The sequence below is a fragment of the Xiphophorus couchianus genome, chromosome 24 (assembly GCF_001444195.1).
Source record: "Xiphophorus couchianus chromosome 24, X_couchianus-1.0, whole genome shotgun sequence".
Classification (NCBI taxonomy): domain Eukaryota; kingdom Metazoa; phylum Chordata; class Actinopteri; order Cyprinodontiformes; family Poeciliidae; genus Xiphophorus; species Xiphophorus couchianus.
The window spans coordinates 3,450,375-3,476,275 of record NC_040251.1 but is presented as its reverse complement, the minus strand read 5'-3'; the positions used below and the strand labels follow the sequence as shown (position 1 = coordinate 3,476,275).

The following is a 25,901-nucleotide window of genomic DNA, read 5'->3' as shown; positions in this document are numbered from 1 at the left end:
GACGCCATTGTCTGGACTGACGTTGGTCTTCTTCTGGTTTCTGGCCTTGTGATTGGTGTACAGCTTAGATGTCTCGTGTAAGGTGGAAAAGGTTTGAAATCGTCTCTTAAGGTTTTTTTGGGGTTTTTTTTTTTACCCCCCCAGGGGGTCTTTTTTTTTGTGGGCTCTAGTGTCCCTTATATGACAGAAGGCTGACAGGAAACGGGGAAGGAGAGGGGGGAAGACATGCGGCAAATGTCGTTGGGTCGAACCTGCGACGGCCGCGTCAAGGACTCAAGGCCTCCAAATACGGGTCGCACTAACCGCTACGCCACCACGGCACGCCCCAGGGGGGTTGTTTTTTTGATGAGACAGGAAGGTGGAAGGTGCACATTAAATCCTTTTGTTTTGAATTCAGACTGAAGAAACACCTCCAGCGTCCATTAAAAACACCAGAAACGTTGAATCGCTCTCCCAGCTCGGTGAGCCTTATTACTGAAGCAGCCAACTTGGTGCCTTGACGTCTCTCCACCCTGCAGCTAAATGCTAAGTGGTCCAAGGCAGCGCCTTCCCTGGCGGCTCGTCTTGTCGCCTGCAGCTCGCCCTCTCTGCTGGAGTAGCTGCTTGGACGGCAGCTGTCGTCTCCCCGGCTGGAGGAAACGAGCCGCACCTCTCTAGATGTTGTTTAGCTCGTCTCTAGAGAGGCGAGGCTGAGGGCTAGCTTGTTAAAGAGCCATTTGAGACGCATTAGGACAGCTGTTTTCAGGGTTTATGTGTTGTTTTGTTCCACCTCTGTCGACATGCAGGCTCTTCCTCTGTAGCTGCTGAGTCTAATCGCTACCAAGGTGCCTATAAGCACTCGCAGTGGAGAAAGCAGCGGTCCACATTAAGAAGGGACGGATCGCCCTGACAGTAAAACACACAGACACTCGCTCATCTAATCACTAATGGCCTCCAGATAAGACTGCTGCTGCTAATTGAAGTGGAGCGCCAGTTTCTATCTAATCTGTTGGACGGACGACATTTAACAATAAAAGCCAACGTGGGTAACTGGGAGAGCTGGGAGGCCGACACCCAAGATGTTCATCAGCTGCTGGAGCTCAGTTCCAATCTCTTTGATTGCTTTGCTGGTCGAGAGGAGGGGTGAAGTCGGCGCTTGGTGTACGTTATTTCAGGATGTGTGCAGCGTGTTTGGTCCATGCCTACTCTTTGTTCTCCTGCAGAAGGAGCTGTCAGCGGAGAAGCTGCCCGTCGGGCCGAGCCGTCCGGCCTCTCTCCACATCTCCCTGGAGTCCCTGAACAAGCTGAACCACGGCGGCGGCGCTCCGGACCCCAACCTGAGAGCTGACGGCGACGCAGGCGGCAGCAGCTGCAACGGCAGTGAGCCTCTACCGTCGTCTGGCTTTGGCAGCAGGCCGGGGCTGGACCACTCCCTCAGCGACTCACTGTATGACAGCTTCTCATCCTGCACCAGCCAGGCCTCCAATGGCGTCTGAGGAGCTGCTGCACCGCTGGATGTGTGGCCCTGTATTGATCTTTCACCACACCCTTTCACTCTAGTGTCAGTGGATCAATGATTTGGATGTTGAAGGGTACAGTCGGCCCATTACACCTGTTTTTAGGTTTCCATACCTGGTGGCTACAAGACAATGAGAACTATTGTCTCTTGACTCAGTCAACACGGCGGTTTCTAGAACCCAGTGGTACGGATGATTTCAGCATCCTCAGAAATCTCTTGATCTTCATGTGATTCCAGACCATCATGTGTGGTGAGGATGTCTCCTGGTATGAGAGGACTGCCCACCTCTCATCAGGTCCAACCAGACTGATATTTCACCCTAGACTGGTCTAGACCTAAATAGGTCTAGGGTGAAATATAAAAACACCAGGAAAAGTTAGTCCAACTAGCCTAAATTTAAAGACAATTGTCAAAAACAAATTAATTGTCGTTGCATAGCAAAGCAGTGCATTCTAAAGTGTCTAACCAGGCAGAATATTTTGGTAGTTAAGGATATTTTCATGATAATATTAAACTTTTAATTTATTAAAAAAAATTCTCTCAACTGATAATTGGTTGTTTTGTGAGTCAGAGGATAAAGGCTTTAGGCACTACTACTCTTTGATTTTCACAACACACCAAAACAGAGGTTAGAAAGTAGGGGTCAGGGCGCTGCTGTAGGTCAATCCCTTTCGTTGTGGTTTGGAGATTTTTAATAATCTTAAAAACTAATGTCTTGAGAGTCAGAGACTGGAACCTTTGAGATTTCCAGTTTTGGAGAATCGCAAAACGGTTTCTGCAGTGAAGAAACGTATCAGTGAAACCGCGGTGAGGCGCTAATGGCACCGTCCTTCACTGCTGGCTGGATAGAGCCAAACCTTGCTTTGGGTTTGAACCTCTTGACTAAATCTCTATTACTTTTCCAAAAGACTTTAGCAGCCTCACCCACAATGTGACCCATTAGATTTTCCATACAACCAAAGCACTTAGAAGATCCATTAAGATAGACTCAACCCAATCCAGAACCTTGATTAGTAGAGAAACATGTTACCAAATTGTCCTGACTGACATAAACTTTATTGACACCCAGATTTATGGTTTATACTTCTGTGTTGAGGAAGATCTCTCTATAACTGCCTTTGTTGAGTTCCAACAATTGGCCATAAGGACAAGGTTCTCATTTGCCAGTCTTCTGGATGTTGTCCAACATGTGTTCTACTCCATCCAGTTTTAAGGAGGTGCGATCTCTTTTCATAAACCAGGTTTGGGTAAAGAGTCTACTTGGTTAGATCTCGGTTGGGTCTGACTTATGTCTTGGTGACATCATGGTTGGGTCTTGGTTGGATCTTGTTAGGGTCTTTGTTAGATCTTCATTGGGTTTTGGTTAGATCCTGGTTGGGTCTTTGTTAGATTTTGGTTGGGTTAATCTTTCATTCACCACACATCCAGAGGACCCATTTGTCCTAAGCGTTGAAGGCAAGAGATCTCTACTCTGACATGGGTTTGAATACTTCCTGATGTGAGTTTAGTTTTCGGTACATCAGTCCTCCGACTGTTTGATCTCTTTTGCTGTCGGTAACTCAGGGAACTTTCTGGACTCACAAAGATTGTAAATTAAAGCGTCTTTCCCTCATCTTTCGTCTCGATGAGTTCAGGTTTCAGAACCGGTCTCTCTCCCATGTAGCATCACTGCAAACCTTTCTACTGTCCTCAGTTTCTCCTCGTGTCTGTATATTATGTTGTACATAAAATCACTATAAGTTAATATCAGAAGGGGCATTGCTGATTGATATGTGACTAAAGCGTTTTGTAAAGAAAAGCTGTACATTTTTGCCGATCATTCGACTAACTTTTCCAGTCGTGCTGTTTGAAAACGGCGCGGATCGTTTCTGATCTTTTATTTTGAATCAATAAATGCAAAAAAACACTTTAGGTGTAACTATGCCAAATTGTTGTCTGGAATCTGACAAACTGGTGCTAGTAATCAACAGAGTTTGGAAAAACAAAAAAAATTCTATGGAACTGTAATTATTGTAAGAAGAGAGTGTGAAGGGGAGGGTTGTGTATTTTTCTAGCTGTCCAATATTTATACCCAGGTTTTGTAGTGTGACTGTCATGCTTCACCTCTTTCCTCACATGTTTCTTTGTAAAGAGAACTGGTTACCAGCAGTGTTACTTCGGTAATTATTGTTATTATTATTATTAATATTATTATTATTGCTGTGTGCAATTTTTGTCTGTTACTCTAGACTTTAAGGCTATATTTTATGTAACTATTTCCTAAATAAATATGAGAAATTATTTCCTATTTCAAACGGAGCCGCCGGCTGTTTATTGACGTGACAATTGTAGGTTTAAGTGTTGCTGCCCCCACCACCACCACCACCACCACCCCACCCCAGTGGGAGGTAGAGGGTGGGGTAATAATCACGGCGTCGCAGTCTGTTGGCGACGGTTCAACGCCACCCTGTCCCCTGATGGGTGATTACAGGCGCAGGGCCGGACGCAGCCAGCTCACTCACGCCTGGCTGGGTCCGGCTCGGCGCTGCCATTGATCACCGAGCGGGCGGCGAGGAGCGAGGGGAGGGTGGGGGTGGGGGTGGGGGGGGCTCATTATGCTGAAAATGGAGGTTAATTTGTGCTGAGTCGATGATGTTTCTATTATTTTAGGGGACGAGGGAAGAAAAAGCGCTGAAATAACGAGGTGGAAATGCAGTTTAGACGACAGGCGGCTTTCGCGGGAGAGGTTAATTAGATAGATTAAAAAAAAGTTATTAACCTCTGCGGGATCGCTTGCTGTTCAGGGTAATTATGTTTGCTCACAAAGCTTTTTGATCACAATCCAAACTTTACTCGTGTTTGCTCTGATTTGTTCTCTTTTTTGTTTTTTTTTAGTTCCCAATATTTTTAGGCTTAATCTTTAAATTTTGGATAATTAGGAAGAAGAGTGTCGGACGTTCAGGTGCAACAGCAGCAAAGTGACACGGAGGTTCTCTCTTTCTGCTCTTAGTTTTCTACTTTCGCACAGCTGTTATGTGTAACCACGGCAACAAGGTTTTTTGTTGTCGTTTTTAACCAGCTGATTAGCATCACAAAACTTCAGGTAATACCTGATCCGAAGAGAGGAGGAAGTTCAAAGCATCTCCAGACAGATATTTAAAGAGAAGCAGCAAAAGCAAAGGTGGTGGATTAGCAGAGCTAGCTAACTAGCTAGCTAGCAACTGATGATGTCATCGGAAGGTGTTGCTGGAGAATATCGTCTTTGGGTGTCACGACGGTCATGACATTGATATTCATTAACAGTCTTCAGTCAGAGGCCTCTTTAGACTCACTGCAACACTGACTGCTACTGTAGACGCACAGCATTGCCATCACCAATGACCCTTTGAAGACACCTGGATGATACGAGTCGTGTGATTTAACGTCCCTTTCGGATTTTTTTAAATTTTTTTTATTGAATATGATTTTTATTCACATGAAAAGTCAGGTTGTGCTCAGTTTTGTTCCCTAGTGATGATGTTTCTATTTAACACTGTGAAAACAAATCAGTAAAGTCTGATCATGTCTGATCACGATCAGGAGTTTTTCTTCTTTTGTCTACCAGACCGCAAACGTTTGATGCTAAACGTGCTAGCTTTGTTGTCGCCAGGGGTGCCACCAACTTCCTGGTTAAACAACGACGCGATCTAGTCGAGCTCGAAGGCGGCGTTTCGGAGTTTTAAAGTCCAGAAAAGTGACGGGAAAGCTCAGGAAGCTGAAAATCCCCACTTGGAAAGTTGAAGGATTCTGACGGATTCCCTGTTTGAGAAACGGAAGGTCGAATGTTTGTGTGACAACAGAACATCTGTCTGCTGCACTTCCTGTAAATAAAGGAGACATTTTTGCACTTTGCATGCGTGCTGATGTGCGATTTCTCTTTCATAAACTGTAAACAGTCAAGGACTGTAAGGTAGCCAATCTGGTTCTGTTATGTTTTATATGGCAAGCACTCATAGACGTTCTGAATAATGGTGCGATTCATCGGCCATATTGGGGTTTTTTAAAGCTGGAGTTGGTGAGGTGTAACCCGGTGGCACAATCGACTGAAAAAGTCGGAAACCTCAAGATCCGGTCTCAACAGCTGTCTGCGCTCCAGTCATACTGCAGGTAAGACACTGACTGCTCATAAACTCTCAATAGAATCCCGCTAACCGTCTGGATAGAAATGTGACACCAGATAACTTCAAATTAAAACTTTAAAGACTTTTTTTTTTTTCTTTTTTCTTTTTTTTTGGTCCGGTAACATTGAGAAAATTAATCACGACAGAATCAACCCTCCAGATCAAAAAAAGCTGATACTTTAGTAAAAATAAAAATATAACAGATTTATAACAATTAGGATAATGTGATCTTTGTGTGAAGGGAGAGAGAGGAACGTGGTCACGTGGTGCGCTGGATGCTGCTGCGCTCCAGCTTCTTCCTCTCCAGTCGCTCTGAGCGCAACAACCTGCGCGGAGCTCCGTCTCTCCCTCCCCCACCTCATCCCTCCATCCGCCCCAGAGGAGGTGAGGACGAGCCGGCGGACCGACCCCTGCTCCTGCCGCCGATTCCCTCCCGCTCTCATGGTTCCCCTCCCGGCTGCAGGCAGAGGATGCGGCTGCTCGTTTTCGCCACTTTACTGGGACTCTTCCTGGACGCAGGTGGGTCAACTGGACGCAACAGGAGAAGAAACGCTCTCTCACACACACAAGCACACGCACACACACACACACACAACAAGCTGCATCTGAAATGTTGGGGAAACCGTTTGATTTTAAGCGTTAAATGCACTTTAGTGGAAAAAAAATGCAACAAAGAAGAAAAAGTGCGTTTTGAGCGCAAGATCGTGCGCACTAATCCATTCTCTGCTGATTCTGAGAAATGATTTTCTTTTTTTTGTTGCTTGGATTCAAATGCTCGACTTGTCTCTGGAAAAGTTGCAAAAGTGTTCTTTTTCCCCCCACTGAATTGACGCATTTCTCCACATTTGCGCAGGTTTAAGATTTTTTTTATTATTATTATTATTTTATTTTTAGCGGTTCCTTCTTAGCGGACGGTTGTGGGTGAATTGAGCTGGATTTCAGCTCCTGCCGAGTTTCCACTAATGTCTTCTGGCTCCCCGCTGCTGTGATCAAGCAGCGCCAACTGAACCCGTCAGCTGAGCTTAACGTGACACGGACTCAGTCTGCGGCGGGATTTCATCTCCAGAGTTGTTGAGTTTATTGTAGTTTTTTTATTTTTTCTAGATTGCGGCTGAAATGTTTTGTGTTTTTTTCCCGAGGCGCCAGGTTTCCTCCTGCAGCCGCCTTGCCCTTTCTGCAGGTTCGGTGTGCAGAGCCGACCCCACGGGGAGGTTTCCAGGGCGATAAGAAAAGCTCACCTGGTGGAGTAAAAAGAAGAGAGCAGAAGCCACAGATGATGGTTCATTTTATTTTATATTACTTGATCTGTTTTGTTCTGTAAATGCTCCTCTTTTTTTTTTTTTTTTTTTTTTTTTTATCAAACGCGTTTCCACAGAGCCGCAGCCGCCGCGGAGGCTCCAGGTGTGAATTCGTTTCCAAGCGCAGGCTGGAAAATAAAACCAGCTGCAGCTTAAAAAATAGATGTGTTTGTAGAAACCTGGGCTCTGTGCAGAACTCCAACTAAAAACTAAGAAAAAGAGGAGGTGTGGAGTGGGGGGGGGACTCCTTTTGATCTGAAACAGATGAAAATTAAGCTGTAAAATGAGTCGAATTATCCACTGTGGAAGGAAATGATGCAGATTTTTCTTTTAGTCGATTCCGGTTACTGATTGTTGTTGTTGTTGTTGTTGAAAACTTCATTCAAAACTAATCTGATAATTTTTAAATCCAGACCTGTAATTGCCACCATAACACTATATATATATTCATTTATCTGTGTAGATGGACAAAATTTAATTTATGGTTAATTTTAAACATTTGAGGGGGGGGACATCTGGAGTTAAAGTGGAATCCTGAATGATTTCATTTGTACGTTTAGAATTTTATTAGAAATATTCTCATGCAATTCCAAATATACTGCGTTGACCCCAAAGGGGAATTGTTTAATGGACAGGAAGGATCTCCTGTAGCAGTCTGTGTTGTAGCGAATTTGAAGAAGCCTCTGACTGAAGCCTCTGAAGACAGTCTGATGGGAGAGGAAGGTCAGGTTGTCCGTATTGAACCCCTTTTGGTTTCTAATGAGAGAAATATGAGGACCGTTCTCATATTTTCTGCCTCGTGTTTGAGATCAGTGTCATTTCTCCCAAAGGCCACGGCGGCCATTTTTAGATTCTTCCTGCTGAATGATGTGACGACCTGGAGCTTATTGATGTGATGAAGAAGCAAAAAAAGCAGACGAGATGCGTTCGAGTTTCTGTTAGTGAGATTAAATAATCAATATTGCAGATTATTAATCCCAAAGGGAAATGAAAATGCTGTCGTGTCGAGGCTGAAGGATCTCCTGTAGCAGTCTGTATTGCAGCGGTACTGTAGAAGCCTCTGTTGCTGTATAGCGGAATGATGGTGAGTCGTTTGTCAAATATTACGTTTGATGATGAATCCTTTTTGTTCCTTTTGTTGAAGCTGCTGCAGGGTTTGAAATCCTAAACAGATTAATTATGCAGCTAATTATAACACATTATGAATTAGCTGACATGGTGCCTTCACTGACCAGGGGGGGGAAAAAACAAATAGTTTTAAAACTCCCTTTGCAACTTTTATATATACATAAAAGTATATATATTTATATATACAACATAAATTCTTCTTTTTATTGAATTTCTCATAAATATTAATCACACATTTCATTTTACGCCAACTAAACGTTTGTTTTAAAGTCATATCTATATAAAAATATATACTGTTATTATTATCTATGAGAAACACCCTGCTCTTTTCCTTCAACACCAAAAATCTTCTAAATATCGCCATAGAAACATTATATTTTAAAACTTTTCTTCATTTTTTTAAATAAATGCCATTCGCTCCCCCCCCCTGACACAAAAACATATTTTTAATGAATTTTCTAACAATTGAATCCCTTAAGAGTCAGAATCAGAATCTGTTTGGGTTTTTTTATGCTCATTGTGCAGAAACCAAGTCTGAAAATATAACGTTTAAAAAAGAAAACAAAATGAGGAGGAAGGAGCGAGGCGTTTATGTATCTGCTGCTATCTTTTTTTTCCATAATGTGAAAAAAATAACAGAAGGATTGTTGTGACAGTTAAAAATGCTTATTGTATGAATTTGTTTTTGCACCGTCACTACAATCCTCCTGAAAAGCAGATTTAGCGAGTAAAGTCTATTTTTCTGCTTAGTCATCATAAGTTTGTGAGAAAACCTTTTTTTTTTCCTTCTTCCGTCCAATAAATATTAATTTACAAATTTGGTTGGCATATAAAAATCTACAAACGCCTTTGGCTTGGAAACGTCAAAACATGAAATTATGAGCAGATTTCAACCCCAAACAATAAAATAAATACAAAAAATAATCTTGAATGGAACAAACAATTCTTGCTCTATTTAATTTAAAAGGCACATTTAAGATTTAAAAGTGGACAACAACAAAAAAACCAAGCAAACAAAAGAAACAATGACAAGTTTTAGCTGGAGAAGCAGAAGTCAATGCTACATCATCAAACTATCTGGCTGTCTGCTTTTATTGAAGTTATTGGCTAGAAATTATATAGAAAGATGCATTGAATTGCATATTTCAATGTTGTTCATTCTTCTTGCTTTATTCTAGGAGTTTTTATGCTAAATTTGACATTTTGAACCTGTTAGCTACACTCAGAGCTGGTAAAGCTAACGTTAGCATGAAGGCGGATTCGGCGCCTCTTCCTGAATTCAGGCCCGCTTCCTGTTTGTGTGTGACAGGCGACGGCCTCCAGATCCAGTGCTACCAGTGTGAGGGTGTCAACTACGACTGCTCCACGCCCGAGTTCATCGTTAACTGCACGGTCAACGTCCAGGACATGTGCCAGAAGGAAGTGCTGGTCAAACCTGACGGTACGCCGCCGCTTGCTAACGTAAAGAACATATCTAGCGTTCTAATAGCTGCCTCCTTCCTGGAGATTTAATTTGTGTTTTCTTCTGTTCAGAGCTGAGGATGTAAATGGCAAAGTGTCCAATTAGAGCTGCTAGCTTGTTCCGGCTGATTATGGGGGAACATGAGTCAGCGTAGAAACTTACACGACCTCCAAACTCCGTTTCCTCTGGAGCCTGAGAACCAGGGAGACATTTTCTGCTGTGATGACATTTATGGGTTTTTTTTTTAATTCTGCGAAACCAAACAAAGATAAACATCTCGTTACGTCTGCGTCGCATTCGCACCTTTGACTTTTTTTTTTTTTTTTTAAAAGGTAACATGAAAAGACAGAAATGATTTCCCTAAAGAAGCCAGCCGTCCCCTCTCTCCTTTCTTCCCGTCTCAGATACATTCCTCACGTCTGACTTACCTGGCCCCTCCAGGAGGTCAACGCAATCTCCTGTGATTTTCGCTGGCACCGACATTGTTATCTGTTATTTCTCTCCTCCGCGGAGCTTCAAAGAAAGCTGATGTGTGTCCTCACAGCTTTACGGCAGGCAACAAATACCAGTCAGCTCAATCTTTCGACTGGATAAATACATGTATCATTTCTCGCTTTGATATCTTTCTCAGTGCTTCAAAAGACTGTCATAAAACATCTGAAAATCAACCATTTTATCAAATGGAATAGGCTAGCATTAGCTTCCAGTGGCTCAAAGCTAAAAATCAAACCAAAGAAAATGAATAACGAGGCATTTAACACTGTAATTCAAATGCTGAGTGACTTTTAGCTCAAAAACAACAAAAAAACAAAGACAAAAAAAAAACCAAGGAGACAGTTTTACATTATGGACTCTGTTAGCCTGACTAGCTTAGCAAACTTAAGCTAATTCAGCCAAATGTTGAGTTAGCATTATGAAACCAGCTGAATTTGTTGAAACGCTAGAGGAACATACTAAAAATTAGAAGTTGTTCAATAGTTACCTTCAAACATAATTAGCTTTATCGGATACTTACAGAGCTGCTTGGGAACCACCAACTTCCCAAGCCATTATTATCCATTTACAAAACTCTAAGTTAGCGCAAAGCTGTGGAAGGCTGTGTTATGTTTTACCCGCCTGACAGTGAGAATGTTGAAGTCAGCTCTAGTTAGAAAATTTAGAGATTGAAAACTGAGCTTTTCCCTGCTGGTGTTAAATGTCGAACAAATGTTGAAACCTCACAATTTAATGCTCTGATGGGCTTTTAAAGTAGTTATATCTGTCTAAATGTAGCAAAGCATAAAAGAGGCTAATTTCTATCAGTCTGATTGTCGCATTTCTGAAACAAAAGCTGGTTGAGTTGTCTCAATGATTAAAGGTATAGCACTGGAAATAGTTTTCTCATTACCTTAGCTTTGTTATTCTTTTGGGAGGACCACATATAGAGCTAATTTGATAAATTAGCATTAGCATTAGCATTAGGTGTAAACAACAAGTCTTGATGGTTATGCTAAAAGGGGTTTATGGGAATCTGTACATTTCTTTGCAGATGATTCGCTGCTGTACATCAACATGAACTTTTAGCTTTTGGCCACATTTAACTATTTTAACCGTTTGAAAAGATGAGCTGTTAAAACATAACGAGGGAGACTACAAGTCATGTTTTTATTTAAAAGCAAATCCAAATAAATGTATTTCAGATAATAGAAGTATACGATAAAAATGTTTGGATAAATATTTCATTTAGGTGTCAAGAAATAATTTTCCTTACAGACGTAAAACTCCCTAAAACAATCGTCTCTCCGAGTCTTTCATGTCTAAAAAACTAGACTAAACAAAAAAAAAAAAGATCAGATGTGATTAAATCATAAGTTGGGCTTTGTTTAGACCGTGTTGTCTACAGGGCAACTTAGCTGGTCATTCTGATTATTTATTGCAAAACTAAGTTGACAATTATTGCTGTGGAGGAAGGAAACTCTTCATCTCTCCATGCTGTTGGTGCAGCTAACGCAGCCCGCCTGCTGCAACATAACAGATGGTGCTAATACGGAGGAGCTGGGCCTGATAACGGCCGGGCTGTCTGCTGTTTTTCTTTAAGCAGAAATATAGAGCCCACAGATAAATATCAGTTAATAAGATCAGCCGGAGGATCGATGTCTCCATAAGTCAAACAGAGCAATAAACTGCTGCGGCGCGCCACAACAAAGCATAGCTACCTGTTCGCTCTGAGTAATCTGATTACATTGGAGGAAATGTTCCTGTTGTTGGGGGAACCGGAGGCAGTAAAGTCGTCTTCCTCCCGCAGGAACCCACTACAGGAAGTCGTGCGCGTCGTCGTCGGCCTGCCTCATCACCTCCTCCGGCTACCAGCAGTTCTGCACCGGCCGGCTCAACTCGGTGTGCATCAGCTGCTGCAGCACGCCGCTCTGCAACGGCGTCAAGAAGAAGCGGCCCGTGCCGTCGGCCGCCGCCGCCAGCGGGCGGGCCCTGCTCTTCCTCACGCCGCCCATGCTGCTCCACCTGACGTAGTCGGACCTCGGACTGTCGCGTAGAGCCACGCAGGGTAGACGTAGCTCTTTTTCTGGTTTGTTGCTCACGAGAGCAAAAAAAAAAAAGAAAAAAAGGAGCCTAATGTATCCCCTCGGTCATTTTGTGTTAATTATTAAGCATAGAAATCATTGGATCAGCTCCTGTGAAGCACGGTAGTGACAGGGTGATGCTGGGGGCCTGTTGGATCCACAATCATGTTAGTGCTACCAGCTTTTGAGTCGGATGCCTAAAGAAAAAGCGGCTAAAAGCTTTGATTCCTAAAACCCCAGTTGGTGTTTCTGCTTCAGGAGGTAAGAAGAAAAGCACGGCGGTGGCAGGGTGGTGATACGGGCTTGTTTTATATACCTGGATCTGTTATTTGTCCGTCCAGGGTGGAACGAGGTTAGCTTGTGATTGTTTTCAAACCTGAACGCTGACGTTCTGTTCCAGGTGGCTCCCAGGGGCTGACAGGTGAACGGGTTTGGATTCTGGTTCCCAGTCCCCAGTCGCCGGTGTCGCTTTTCGTGAATTGGAGTGCAATCGGCAGATCTTTGGATCATTTCAGGCTTTTATTTTATGCTCTTATGGTTTGAAATGGCCCGTGGAATTGACTTTGTATTGATATAGTCATTGCTATTTCTCAGAATTACACTTTACTTATATTTACATATATATATATATATATATATATATTTACACACTGCCAGGCGGTATTTTATCCTTTTTTCATTGCAGGAAGTATAAAGGAACTAAAATACATCTGTTTAAGTTGCTGTCTGCTAATCTACCGACACATAATCGAGCTAATTCTTTCAAATAAAAAAATTTGCGGGGCATTTAGATGTATAAGACATGAATTATTATGATTATTATTTCAACGACAGCGCAGCATTACGAGTGGAAAAACAATAAATACGCCTCACAGCTTCAAATTAAACCTGCGTGTTCTCTGGACTCCTTACTCTGTAAAAAAAAAAAAAAAAGTGTCAAATTCAAGAGGAACCCGTTTTAAAAAAAATAAGCACTTTCAATATTTGTCATTATTTCCCCAACGCCTTCCATTTCCGCCTCACTCTGCAGGGTCTGAATGTGTTTGTGCTCAACGCGCCGTGGACAATAAAGTGTCAGATGTTGTTTATTTATTCATTTATTTGAGGCCGACTCGACAGTCTGTTTTTACAGTGCTTTAGCTATAGTAGAGGAGGGACGTCCATGGCTTCTTCTGAAGAGTCTTCTGTGAAGAGTAACGCTGTATTCTGCTGATATGTGGTTTCAATAAACGTTGCAGAAAAATCTGCTCTTATATTGTGTTTGTGGCAAATCGGCAGAACGTCCTGGCATTTCTTCATGCTGATTCTTTTTCAACATATTTGTTGCGTTCATCATCCTCTGTAACATTTGAGACAAGCTTGATATTTGAATGTTGTTAATGAAGAAAGTAGCTTCTTGTGCGATCGGCTTAATTCACAATATTTGAGTGAAATGGAGGCGGAGCTTTGGGTGCTTGAAGCAATTCCAAGATGGCTGATGACGTTTCTGTTTACAGCTAACATGGTTCCGACACACACAAAAGGAAATGTATGACTAAAACTTTGGATTCATAAGAAAGTAAAACGTTGAATTAGATGGAATCTAACAGACATCAACCCATCAAGTAGAATATAAATAGACGATGGATCCAGTGCAGTCCAGCTGTAGCGGTCTCAATCAGTAACAACTTCAACACCAATGACTGTTGTGTTCAATGTTCTGACGTTGATGAAATTCGTACCATTCCATTCGCCGGCTTTCTAGTCGTATCCTGGCATTAACGCATCAGAGGACAGCGGTCTCCTGTAGACCTTTACTCTGACACTAGAAAAAGTAAAAACAATTCCAGACGTTTCATAATAGATGGAGGTTAAAAGGTCCAAAATGAGAAACTTTCCAGTATCTTGCATTTTATCTCATGAAAGTCTTGCTCTCTCTCGCTGTCCCACAGCCTGGTACAGCTTAAAATGGTGTGCTCACTGAAACAGGGTCCTGGAGTTCCAGTGAACAGGGTACCAATATTCTCTTGGTATATTTATTGTTTTTCATAAATTGTGCAGCCCTACTGAAATGTAAAACGAAAACACAGACCGACAGAAACAGAACAACCAAACTGTTGGGAACCAAGACGTTTAATCTGTCAATCACCGTTTCTTCCTTCCTGGTCTGTCTGGCTTCACCAGCTCTGATTCCTGTCATTTCCACATTGGAAACACCTTCCCACAGGTAACCTGTAGAATCTATGTAGATCTTCTATAAGTCTGTTGTTGAGAGCGTCATGCAGAATCAGAGCCAGTGACCTAAAAAGGCTCACCAACCTGATACAGAAGACTGGTTCTGTTTTGGGGACGACTGTCGAACCTCTGGAAATGATCCAAAGTAGGATTCTTCATAAAATAAAATAAAAAACTACGGACAACCCTGACCATTCTCTTCATGAGACCGTCTTGAGAAAACAGACTGTCTTCAGTCGGAGGCTTCTTCAGACTCAGTGTAGCACAGACTGCTACAGGAGATCTTTCCTCCCAACAGCACATCACCGTCTTCACTAACTCTTTAAAGAATCTAAATTGATGAGTCACAACAACATTTAATATCTCTTCAGGATCAATAAAGTATTTTTGAATTTGAGTTTGTAGTCATTTTGTTTCCCCAGCATGTCTCCTGGTGTTCTGGTTCAGGCTTGATGATTGACCTCCATATGTAATTACAGCCCTGATGATGGACACACAACACAACCTCCTACTGGATTAACATGTTTCATTTTCCAACCCATTGAAGAACTTGGAGCAGCGTGAACAGCATGATGGTTTAGCTGCAGCTAAATAATGCAGGCGGTAGTTAGCGGCCGGCTGTGTGGAGGGCGTCCTGCCGACTGGGTGACTGAGCATCATTAGGCCTGAACACGAAGGGCGGCTGATGATCACAGGGGGAAAGTGCCGACTGCAGCTCTCCAGGGGCTTAGAAGCAGCAAAAACAGCAGATTATTAAAAATAATAAGACCCTCCTCTGCCTGGCTCTAATGGCCGCCGAGCCGGGCCCTGACAGCGGTCATACTTCAGCTGATGAGGGACCTCTGTATGCCCAGCAGGCCCGGCTTCGGCGGAAAGAGGGCCGAATTATTTGTTTGTGTGTGGGCGAGGATCAAAAACCTCCAGGGAGTCAATTACCCTGCATCGTCCTGCTGGAGGAAGCGCCCTCACTTCCTGTGAATCGATGGGGCCGCCGCCGCCGCCGGCCCCTGCTACAAGCCCAGCCCTGTAGGAATTAGAAACTCATTTAGCTGGATTAGGCACCAGGCTGGATTTAGGGGCTCAAACACTAACCTTTCTTTGGTAAATGGAGGGAAACATCGTTCTAGTTAAAGCAGCTCCAACACCGGCCTAGTCAAAGTAGCTCCAAGGAGGGATCATTAACAAGCACCTGACCTGCAAAAACTCTGTGAAAAACTACAAAAACCTGCTATTCATAATGTTGTTTTTTGTATTTCAGTAAATGTTTTTAGAATCCATTCTCATTTGGTTTGTTTAGTAGATTAATTGATTCAAACTCTTGGGGTTCCTCGTTTTAGACATGACGGGAGCTCTGCTGCCCTCTGGTGGACAACATGCAGAGGTTCAAAACCATTCACCTGCTCATTTCTTTTTACCCCTCATTATCCAGACAGCCCTAAATATGATCCAGTTTCCTTCAAAAGTGAGTTAGCTGATCGAAGATGGAGATGTTTTGATGTGGAGTCTCGAGAGACAGGGTGAGTTGACGTTTAATGATGAAAACTAAATCTTGGTGGAACTGAAGTGTTTTATTCAGTTTATTCCAACCCTCACTACTTTTAATATACAATAAAAACAATGGTTACATGTAGACTTTAAAAAACACACACTGACGGTACCAAAGGTCCACTGTTTATTCACTTCTTCATCTGGTGCATTACTGCCACCTGCTGGTGCAAACAGGAGCCAGCATTAAAATCCCTTCACTCAAGGCTGTAATCTGGGATATTAACAGGAATATTAGCTGGGAAAATGATTCCACATCATTGCAACAAAAATAATGACAAATGCGGACATGTAAGTTTACAGACACTATCTTTATTTATACATAAACACTGAAAGAAACACTTTAAATCCCCTGTATTACATTAATATTTTTATTCTCAATATTCTACTGATTCCTTTAAAAACGTTAGGGTTTTTGAGACTTTAGATTTACACAGTAGTAAGCTATTTTCAGACTTTTGCACCTTTGGCGTTAGATATGTCCTGCATGGTTTGACTGAGAAAGGCACACGTGAAAAAGTTTGAATAAACTGGCTATTTGTTGAATTCTTGTGAATCTGATCGCCACAGTTTGAAATAACGCCGTGGTCTATTCGAGCTTGGCGGAGTTTCTGAGTTTTGAGTCCAGAAAAGTAACGGGAACGGGAAAATTCCAACTAGAAAAATCGAAGGATTCTTGCAGACGGCTACCTCAAAATCTAATATGGCTGCCGTTCATAAATCTCAATGTGATAGTTGTAATAAACACATTTTTACACTACGAGTAGTTTGTTTTTAATTGAATCAGCGGCCCACGTAGTAATACCTACATACCATTTTTCCTTTATGGCATTCTATGAGCCAGAAACACCAGCAGGTGGTGAGACAACACGTATTAGTTACAATATTTAACTTCCCTTTTGGATAAAAAAAAGGAGTTTTGAATATGAATCTGAAGAAAGTTATTCAAATAACATTGAAAAATATTTCTTTTTTTTCTTCTCCTTTTTTTTTTTTTTTTTTTACAAAATATGCTAACTTTTGTGTCAAACTATATTTTATGCGTTATCAAATGTTCCAGAATCATGGATTTGAAATACTGTAGCTATCCTAAAGCCTTAACATGCTGGCTGCAGTGCCAGCTCGGTCCTGCTGAGGGCGCTGTTTCGCCATGGAGCTGCTGACTCTGCATTAGAAGCTGCTGCCACGGAATCCGGAAGTGTTTCCGACTCGGCGGCTCTTTATTCAGGCTGCTGCGGTGGAAACTCGCCTCTCCAGCCCCTCCTAGCCTCTCTTTGGGGTCGGTATCTTCGCGTTTGGGTCGTGAAGCGGAGCGGAACCATGGCAGGTCGGCTCCCGGCTTGTGTTGTCGACTGCGGCACCGGGTGAGTGAGGCTGCCCGCTTGCTTCAATTGAAGCCCCTGTCAAACTTCCAGCTAACGCCCTGGAAGCCGCTGTCCGGGACTCCGCCGTGTCCGTCTCCCCCGGTAAGCTCCATCCAGCCGGCCTGCATGGAGCTGGTGAACCCCCTGAAGCGGCTCGAACCGTCCAGCGGCTCGGTTCGGTCCGTTTGAGGGGCTGGAAGCGGTGATTAGCCGCTGCTAGCTGCTGGAGCTAAAGCCACTTCCTGGAGAGTCCACCCCTCAGACAGCAGTTCCTACCTGGGCTGATCACACCCAGAGCGGGCTGACCTCCAGGCTGCAGCACACTTTATCATCATCATCATCATCATTATTATTATAAAGTACACATAATTACACCCTACAAATTTATATTATACCTTTTTTAAAAAATAAATTAAAATTAACTTTACAATCGGAATTTTTACATATATGGCAATTTCATTTATCTTTAATTAGTGTTTTAAAGTTAACTTATTCATTATGTTTGTAAACATTTAGTCTTATTTATCTCACTTTATTTTCTGATATTTTCTAATCCAAATCTATTTTTGAGTTGTCCTGTAGCAAACAGATCCATTGAGCATTTTTCCAAGCAACCAAACTTGAACTCTTATTAAAAGTTCTGTTGTTTGGATCTTCTCCAGGTACACAAAGCTTGGATATGCAGGGAACACGGAGCCACAGTTCATCATCCCGTCATGTGAGAACCCAGGAAGCTGCATCTCTCTGCTCTGATGGTGATGATGATGTCATCCTGCTGACAGTCTGCTGGTTTCTGCTGCAGGTATTGCGATCAAAGAGTCTGCTAAGGTGGGAGACCAGGCGCAGCGCAGGATGATGAAGGGCGTCGACGATCTGGACTTCTACATCGGAGACGAAGCCATCGACAAGCCTTCATATGCAACAAAGGTGAGGCGACGCTGAAGCAGCGGTCAGGGTCACAGGTCTGCTGTGGTGTTGACGCCCCTTTCTCTCGCAGTGGCCCATCCGTCACGGCATTGTGGAGGACTGGGACCTGATGGAGCGCTTCATGGAGCAGGTCATCTTCAAGTACCTGCGGGCGGAGCCGGAGGACCACTACTTCCTGCTGGTACGGACCGGAGGACGGAGGTGACTGGAGGACGGAGCGGGAACGTTCGTGTTAATGACGGATTCTGATTCTGGTTCTGTGTGCAGACAGAGCCGCCGCTCAACACTCCTGAGAACAGGGAGTACACGGCCGAGATCATGTTCGAATCCTTCAACGTCCCGGGTCTTTACATCGCCGTCCAGGTACGACCAACACCTCACACCCGTCTGACTTTAGATCTGGTTCTCAGAGAGGAAGAGGAAGTTCCTCCAGGAAGCTCTGACTCTCAGTTCCTCTATTAGAGAGTGATTTATTTCTCTGTGTGTATTAATACAGTGTGTTAGTTGGTAACCTTGTGTTGGTTAATAACCATGGTATTGGTTGTTTACCCTAATGTGTTTAGTTAGTAACCCGTTATTGTTCAACCCCTTGGTGCAGGCTGTCTTGGCGCTGGCCGCCTCCTGGACGTCCCGGCAGGTTGGCGAGCGGACGCTGACGGGAACTGTGATCGACAGTGGAGACGGCGTGACGCACGTCATCCCGGTGGTAGGTGTCACTTCCTCTCTTTCTGCCGCCTCCTTCCTGTATGCCTCAACCACATTGCTGTCGCCTCCCCCCAGGCTGAAGGCTACGTGATTGGCAGCTGCATCAAGCACATTCCCATTGCCGGTCGAGACATCACCTACTTCACCCAGCAGCTGCTGAGGGAGAGGGAGGTGGGCATTCCTCCGGAGCAGTCGCTGGAGACGGCCAAAGCTGTTAAGGTCCGTACCTCGCTGTTCATCTGCTCAGCCACCAGAGGGCAGCACAGCAAGAGAGATGTGAAAACGTCTGACCTGTTCTCCCAATAGGAGCGGTTCAGCTACGTCTGCCCCGACCTGGTCAAAGAGTTCAGCAAGTACGACACAGACAGCTCCAAGTGGATCAAGCAGTACACAGGCGTCAACGCCATCACCAAGAAGGAGTTTACCATTGATGTGGGCTACGAGCGTTTCCTGGGGCCAGAGATCTTCTTCCACCCAGAGGTGCCTTCAGAACGTGTCCGGATGGAGCTCTCCGATCCGAAACGATGTGTTTTAACAGAGTTCTCTCTCTGATCCAGTTCGCTAACCCAGACTTCACTCAGCCCATCTCGGAGGTGGTGGACGAGGTCATCCAGAACTGCCCCATCGACGTTCGACGTCCTCTCTACAAGGTAGAGACAGTTTAGACCCTAGTAGACAACCATAGATGCCACTAGTTGGCATCTATGTTGTTGTTGTTTCATGCGTTGTTTGTCCTGCAGAACGTGGTTCTGTCCGGAGGTTCCACCATGTTCCGGGACTTTGGCCGGCGCCTGCAGAGGGACCTGAAGAGAACGGTGGACGCCCGGCTGAAGATCAGTGAGGAGCTCAGCGGCGGCAAGCTGAAGGTAAGCCGTCAGCGTTTCATTCTCTAACTATGTACGTTTTGGGGCGTGCCGTGGTGGCGTAGGGGTTAGCGCAACCCGTATTTGGAGGCCTTGAGTCCTCGACGCGGCCGTTCGACTCCCGGACCCGACAACATTTGCCGCATGTCTTCCCCCCTCTCCTTCCCTGTTTCCTGTCAGCCTACTATCACATAAGGGACACTAGAGCCCACAAAAGACCCCCTGAAGGGGTAAAAAAAAAACTATGTACGTTTTAATGACACGGGTCTGTTTGGGTCACAGCCGAAGCCCATCGACGTCCAGGTCGTCACCCACCACATGCAGAGGTACGCCGTGTGGTTCGGAGGGTCCATGCTGGCGTCCACCGTGAGTATCCCCCTCCTCTCCACATTGTTGGCATTTAACTGTCAGCAGAGCTAACCTGAGGTCTGTCTCTGCAGCCCGAGTTCTACCAGGTGTGCCACACCAAGAAGGACTATGAGGAGATCGGGCCGAGCATCTGCCGCCACAATCCCGTGTTTGGGGTCATGTCCTAGTTCAAGATGGACCAGAAGCGTTTGTACGACACAGTGACGAATTGGAACACAGCGAGACGGACCAAACGGACTCCCTGAACATCACAGGAACCAGAAGTTCTGGTTAAATGTTTTATTTCTCTTCACAGGGTGGCCATTAATCCCCCTCTCTGTGAACGGGCGATAGCTTCTCTGGGTTGTCATGGGAACACTTTGCAAAAACACCTGAAGCTTGTTTTTATTTGTCTGGTTGAAAGATAATCTGATACTCAGCAGTGCCCATCGTGTTTGTTAGCATTGATCAGCAGGTAGAGGAGGAAGCAGCCTGACGAATAAATGAGCGACTGTTTCTATTGCCTCTGTCTGCCATTCTGGACAGCCTGGTTCTGTACAAAATCTGGATTTATAAATGTAATAAATGCTAAGCAGGTGTTTCTAGCTGTGACTGTGTCTGTCTATTCCTGCTCTTCTATTCCTGGAGTGTAACCGGACCTCTTCCTGCCTCGGCTGGTCCGCAGGAACCAGTTAACTGCTCTGGTCCTGTAGGACGACGCCATGCCTGGGCGTTAAACTCCTGATTCACAGTGAAGCGAAACAAATTGAAAGACTTGAAGGTACGGAGCTAATAGAGACACCAGCAGAGGGCGCCATGTCTGCTGCAGACAGGATGAAGGTGCTCCTCTTCCTGGCCTTGTTCTCCGGAGCGTCCTGAGCGCTGTTCACGCTGCTCTGCTGCGGGACGGAGTACTGGCTGCTGGTCGCCGAGTCCTGCGGCCGGAACCGAGAGGAGGACGACAGGAAGAGGAACACCTTAAAGGTAAACTGTGAAAACACTACTGAGCCAATACGGCCAAAGCTACGTAAACTACAACAACGTAAACCCTGAACACCTGCATCCCATCAAAGAATCACTGCTGTGTTCTTGGAATAAATGGCAAGTAATTAGAATCAAGGTACATTTGAGAGGCTAAACATAATAAACTATAACCTCCAGGTGTGGCAACATAATAGTGGAAAGACATCCTTGATGAGAGCCGTAAAGAACCAACTGATTGATATGCCCCACCAGTTCTTCAAGCTGGTTGTTCTCTTGAGGTCAGGAAGAAATGTTAAAAAAATTCACAAGCCTTAAAACAGCTATTTAAAAAATCACAGTGAAACGGGACTCCCAATTATTTGAGGAATAATTGAGGAATATTCACGTATTTATGATTCAGCAGGTTAGGAAGCGGAATGACGTAGCGCCATTTAGTTTCCTTGGCGCTGATTGGCTGAGCCCTCAGATTGTAGCTGTTGGCTTATGTGCTAATGCTATGGCGATTTCCACTCATTATTAGTGCATATTTGGTATTTGGAAAATTAAAATAGAGTTTTTAGAGGAGATATCAAGTATTTCACCTATTCATGGTGGTCAACAGGGCCTTGCGGAGGCCTTTGAAGTCGCAGGTCCTCAAAGCCCCGCCGGGGCGGTAATATGGGCTGTTATACCAATACCACGGTATATTCAGACCCATTCACTAAATTAGAATATTAAAAAGTCAAGTTATTACATACTTTTATTCAGATGTGTGAAAGCCTTTATTTCATTGAGTTATGATTTTTCAAATTACAGCTTCTCAAAACTCATTTAAAATTAGAATATTACATGAGACCAATAGAAAGCTATTTTTAAAAACTGAAATGGGTTTATTTCCGAAAGGTATTTTAATCTGATAAGCTATACTCATTGAGACGTCTATTTTAATTTATCGAATGTAGACTGAAGTCTTCATCTGAAACAGTTTTTATTCTTTAACTGAAACTGGAGAGAATCTGTATATTTGTCCTGGTTTTGACAGTTTACTCATCAAATATGGCGTCTGGTCACACCATGACTCTATGTGAGACTTCCTGGTCTTATTGGTTGGGCGTAGACGTTTCCTACAGAGTTTTCTGGGAAACCGAAAACTACTAAACGGCTCCTGTTGGGCAGGATTGTCCCACAGTGAAGTGATTCCGTTTGCGGCAGCAGCCAGTGTTCATCTGCTGAAGTTTCTGTCTCTGTCAGCCTGAGGACTGGGTGACGATGTTCCACCAGGGTCTGTTCTGGCGCTGGGTTTTCACTGCTGCCTCCTCTGATTTCTCCATCCTGGACTTCTGGATCAGTGAGAACCCCCGCTATGCTTTAGTCGATTTTATTTTATTTTTTTAAAGCATCATATGCCATCATATCAGTTTAAAGCTGCTTTTCTCCTTCCTCAGCGGGTCGGCCTGAGTCAAAGACCTGCCAGCCTGCCTTCCTCTTCCCGTTGCACCTCACCCGGACTGGACCGGCTTCCCCTCAGAGCCATACCAACCCGCCTCCGCCATCGGTTGGTACAATCACACAGAGCGCACCCACTCTGACAATCCCCCACTGAATCACTGGTTTGTTCAGTCTTTAGAACCTTCTGGAGCATCTTCCTCGTCTCGGGCGTGACGGCTGTCGTCATTGGTGGACTCCTGGTGCTATGTGCTGCTCCTCTGACCAATCGTAGCCTCTATAGCGCCGGCGGGGCTCTTCAGATCTGTGGAGGTAACAATCAGCAGAGTCTACCTGATACATCGTCAGAAAAGTTCTGTATTTCAAAATAGAGATATTCTTATATAAATCACTAAAGCGTGCATTCATGGAATGTTTGTTGGAAAACAGAACCAGTAGTTGCCTTTAATTCATATAGAGTTTAAAAGAAAACTTTGAAAGTTCTTCAAAAATATGTGAAGACTTATTATTTTTTGATAAATCATTACTCTTACTCAGTAGTGGGTAAGCTGAGCTTGTTTTTTTTCTTAACACTTTAGCTTCTTTGCTAACTTTGAAGATGTTTGGCACACTTAGCTTCCCCTAAATAAATTTTTCCAGACAAAACTGAACAAGTTCGAGGTGCGTTGGTAGGGAGGCTTTTGGAAAACCAACATATCTGCGACAAAGGCTTTAAGCTCGAGCTTTAGAGTAATGATCTGCAAATATAAACTACACATGTGGCTTTAGGATGGGGCTTAAGTTAAATGCTTTGTGTTTCTATGGCATGTAGTAGAGGTTTCACCAACAGCTCCAATGTCTGCGCTGATAATCCAAAAGTAATGTATCTTGTTCAAGATCCAAACTAATGTGTTTAAGGTCTAATGTTTGCTTCAATAGAATCAAAAAAGCTAAAACTGAGTAAAAAATATTCCAAGCACTAGCTTTGATTTCTATCTTGAGTTTAAAAAGTGTACAAAGCTGAATTAGAAAACCGAAGTACCGCCCCGATATATGAGCGAATTAAATATCTTGCTTAAGATTCAAAGACGCGTTTTAGTAAAATTAACTTCCTACAGGATATTCCTAATGTGACAGGCTTTTAGAAAAGTGACGTCCTATAAAAATTATGTAATTACAAGTTTCTTTAGAATTAAATATGTTTCTTTTCCAGTTTCTTCATCTGCTAACAAGCAAACCAAGAGAAAAATTACAGCAAAAAGTCCCCATATGTATTTTTAGATTCTGTGCAGTTGGATGAAATGCTTCCATTCCGCTGGTCTCCTAAAATAATCGAGCGATAACAGAAGCATGTGATCCCGTAAAACGTTTTGTGTCCGGTGTTTGCTTTGAGTGAACGGCTGAAGTCGCAGACGGGCTTCAGAAACGCCTCCAGTTGAATCATCTGCAAATCTGGAAGTAAATGACAGACGGCAATTATATTTTGGGCCCAACATTTGCTGGAGAGGACGATAAAATAAGTTAAAGGAGTGAGCTTGAAGGCAGGCTTTGTATAAAAAAAAAAAAAACGGAGCATCCGGTGAAAACGCTTCAAGGACGACTTCCCACTCCGTCATCTGCCAAAGATCAGCAAGAAATATATATATAACAAGTTCATGTCAGTCTGCGCACAAACAATTCTTTTTGTCATTTAATAGAAAAACAAACCAGCTTTGAACATGACGATTCCAACTAATAATAGTACAAACTGGCTTGTTTCTTCTTGAGACGGAGAGGAAAACATTACCCGCTGAGCCTTGGGAACAGCTGCGGGTTTCCAGCCCCGACGCGGCGAGGACAAAAGCCTCGTAAGCGACGCGGTGACAAAACGCGACAGGCGCGACACGAGACGGGGTTGAACTGAGGGACGGCTGCGAACGGGGGGGGGTTGTGAACATGTGGAGCTTCCTGAAACGACGACGTTGTCTGACTTCTGTCGGCTGCGAAACAAAAAAGGCGCTGTCACGTCGTGACGCTTCGCTTTGCTATTGTCTCGGTTTTGTTTGGTTCTTTTGAAGTTGAGGCGGGGGGGGGGTTAAAAGGCATTATTGACGATTGTTGTCGTCTTCATTTGTCTCTGAGGCGTGTGCCTGCTGGTCGTCATGGCGATGTACCTGGTGTGGGTCCAGGTGCTGGACACCCTGGAGCAGTTCGCCGCCCATCAGCGTAGCGTCTCCGGCTGCCCGTCCTACCAGCTCAGTGTCCAGCAGGGCCCGTCCTTCCTCCTGGCGCCCGCCGCTGGCTTCCTCTGCCTGCTGGCTGGACTCCTCTTCATCCTGGTGGGGCGCGGCGTTCAGGGGGTCCGCTCGGACCAAACGATCCCCGGCCCGTCAGAAACCGAGCTGTGATGAGCGTGTCCTGTTCAACAAACTCTCTGGGACAAAAATTAAATTGAGGCATAAATTAATAACAATTTATGCTACAGGTCTTCAGTAATAAAAAATGTTTAATCATCTTAAACCAAAAAAGAGAGAGACATAAATTAAAAGATATATACACTTTAGGTTTACTTTAAATTGTACAAATTGTTTCTTTATTTTTTAGAGAATAATCCTAGAAAAACGCTCCTGTTCTTCAAAATTATTTAGCTAAATGCCTGGAAGCTCAAAGAGAAGCCTTCTGCTTTACACTTGTTGAAGTTGTTACTTGCATATTTTGTTACAATCATATCAATCTATGTCTGTTTATATTAAATAAGCTGTTGTTTGCTTTTGATTCTGGTTGACCGTGTCACAAACATCGCCGTGTTTAACACTTGGAGTTAAGTTCTTTTTCTCACAAACTAACAATTCTAGTCAAAATGTAATATCAGCTTTAGTTTGCTGAACTGAATCTCTAACCTGATTTATGATTTGCTGTTGACGTCCAGTGGAACAAAGCAACTGAACGTCTGATCTATAGTTTTTTTTATCTGTCACTCTAACGTAGCCTGGCCATTGCCTTCCTACGCACTTCCTCTTGATTCTCATCTCCCTTCAGTAGTCAATCTAGGCTTTCTCCCATTGACCTGGATTCCTTCGGTAGATCTTCCTCCTGGCCAACCAGCAAACTGACTTGTGAACTTATGTGCCGCTCTAGACTTGTAGTTTAAAAGGCGAGTCTAAACTACCCAGCGGATGAAGTGAAGGAAGCCGTTCAGTCCTTTTCAACCAGAAAGTTGGCAAAAGTTTTCGCCGTGGTGGATGGTTGTTTACAGTGCACGTGTTTCCCGTAGCTTCCTTCTCGGTCAAGCTGGCACGTTGCATATGTCACATTCAAACATAAATCGGATCCAAAATTTCAGCAGTCCAGCAAGCAAACTGTTCTCGATATTCAAAACTCCAGACTGTCTGGATGAGGCGAAGTGTAGAACCAGTGGCTGTTTTCTACCAAGCTATCACTCCTGGCAGTTTCTATGGAAACCTCTCTTGGAATTGTCAAATGAA

The 25,901-nt window shown here is 43.9% G+C and overlaps 3 protein-coding genes and 1 pseudogene across 4 annotated transcripts in view; all 4 read left to right on the top strand.

Moving 5' to 3' along the window:
• The window catches only part of LOC114140848 (nck-associated protein 5-like), a 136,906-nt gene extending 133,114 nt beyond the window's left edge, over window positions 1-3,792 (top strand). Inside the window, exon 20 of one of the 2 annotated variants that reach the window (XR_003594702.1) lies at window positions 1,203-1,336. Coding sequence is in view for 1 of the 2 variants with exons in the window: in XM_028011108.1 (XP_027866909.1) it covers window positions 1,203-1,475 (273 nt within the window). In the remaining variant the exon portion in view is untranslated. Of the gene's footprint in view, window positions 1-1,202 lie in introns of both variants that reach the window. The other variant, XM_028011108.1, reaches the window with a different exon arrangement.
• Window positions 3,793-5,749: 1,957 nt separating this feature from the next.
• Window positions 5,750-14,694, top strand: LOC114140851 (ly6/PLAUR domain-containing protein 1-like). The gene is made up of 3 exons (XM_028011110.1): window positions 5,750-6,156; window positions 9,373-9,504; window positions 11,810-14,694. Exons 1-3 carry the CDS (start codon window positions 5,913-5,915, stop codon window positions 12,031-12,033), a joined length of 600 nt encoding a protein of 199 aa, XP_027866911.1. The 5' UTR covers window positions 5,750-5,912; the 3' UTR covers window positions 12,034-14,694.
• Window positions 14,695-17,010: 2,316 nt separating this feature from the next.
• Window positions 17,011-20,654, top strand: LOC114140849 (actin-related protein 3). Its single transcript, XM_028011109.1, has 12 exons — window positions 17,011-17,206; window positions 17,869-17,924; window positions 18,009-18,133; window positions 18,204-18,314; window positions 18,401-18,496; window positions 18,732-18,839; window positions 18,914-19,057; window positions 19,145-19,318; window positions 19,396-19,488; window positions 19,579-19,704; window positions 19,984-20,067; window positions 20,142-20,654. Exons 1-12 carry the CDS (start codon window positions 17,163-17,165, stop codon window positions 20,235-20,237), a joined length of 1,257 nt encoding a protein of 418 aa, XP_027866910.1. The 5' UTR covers window positions 17,011-17,162; the 3' UTR covers window positions 20,238-20,654.
• A 108-nt stretch (window positions 20,655-20,762) lies between these two features.
• Window positions 20,763-25,230, top strand: LOC114140850 (transmembrane protein 182-like; annotated as a pseudogene).
• The last annotated feature ends 671 nt before the right edge of the window (window positions 25,231-25,901 follow it).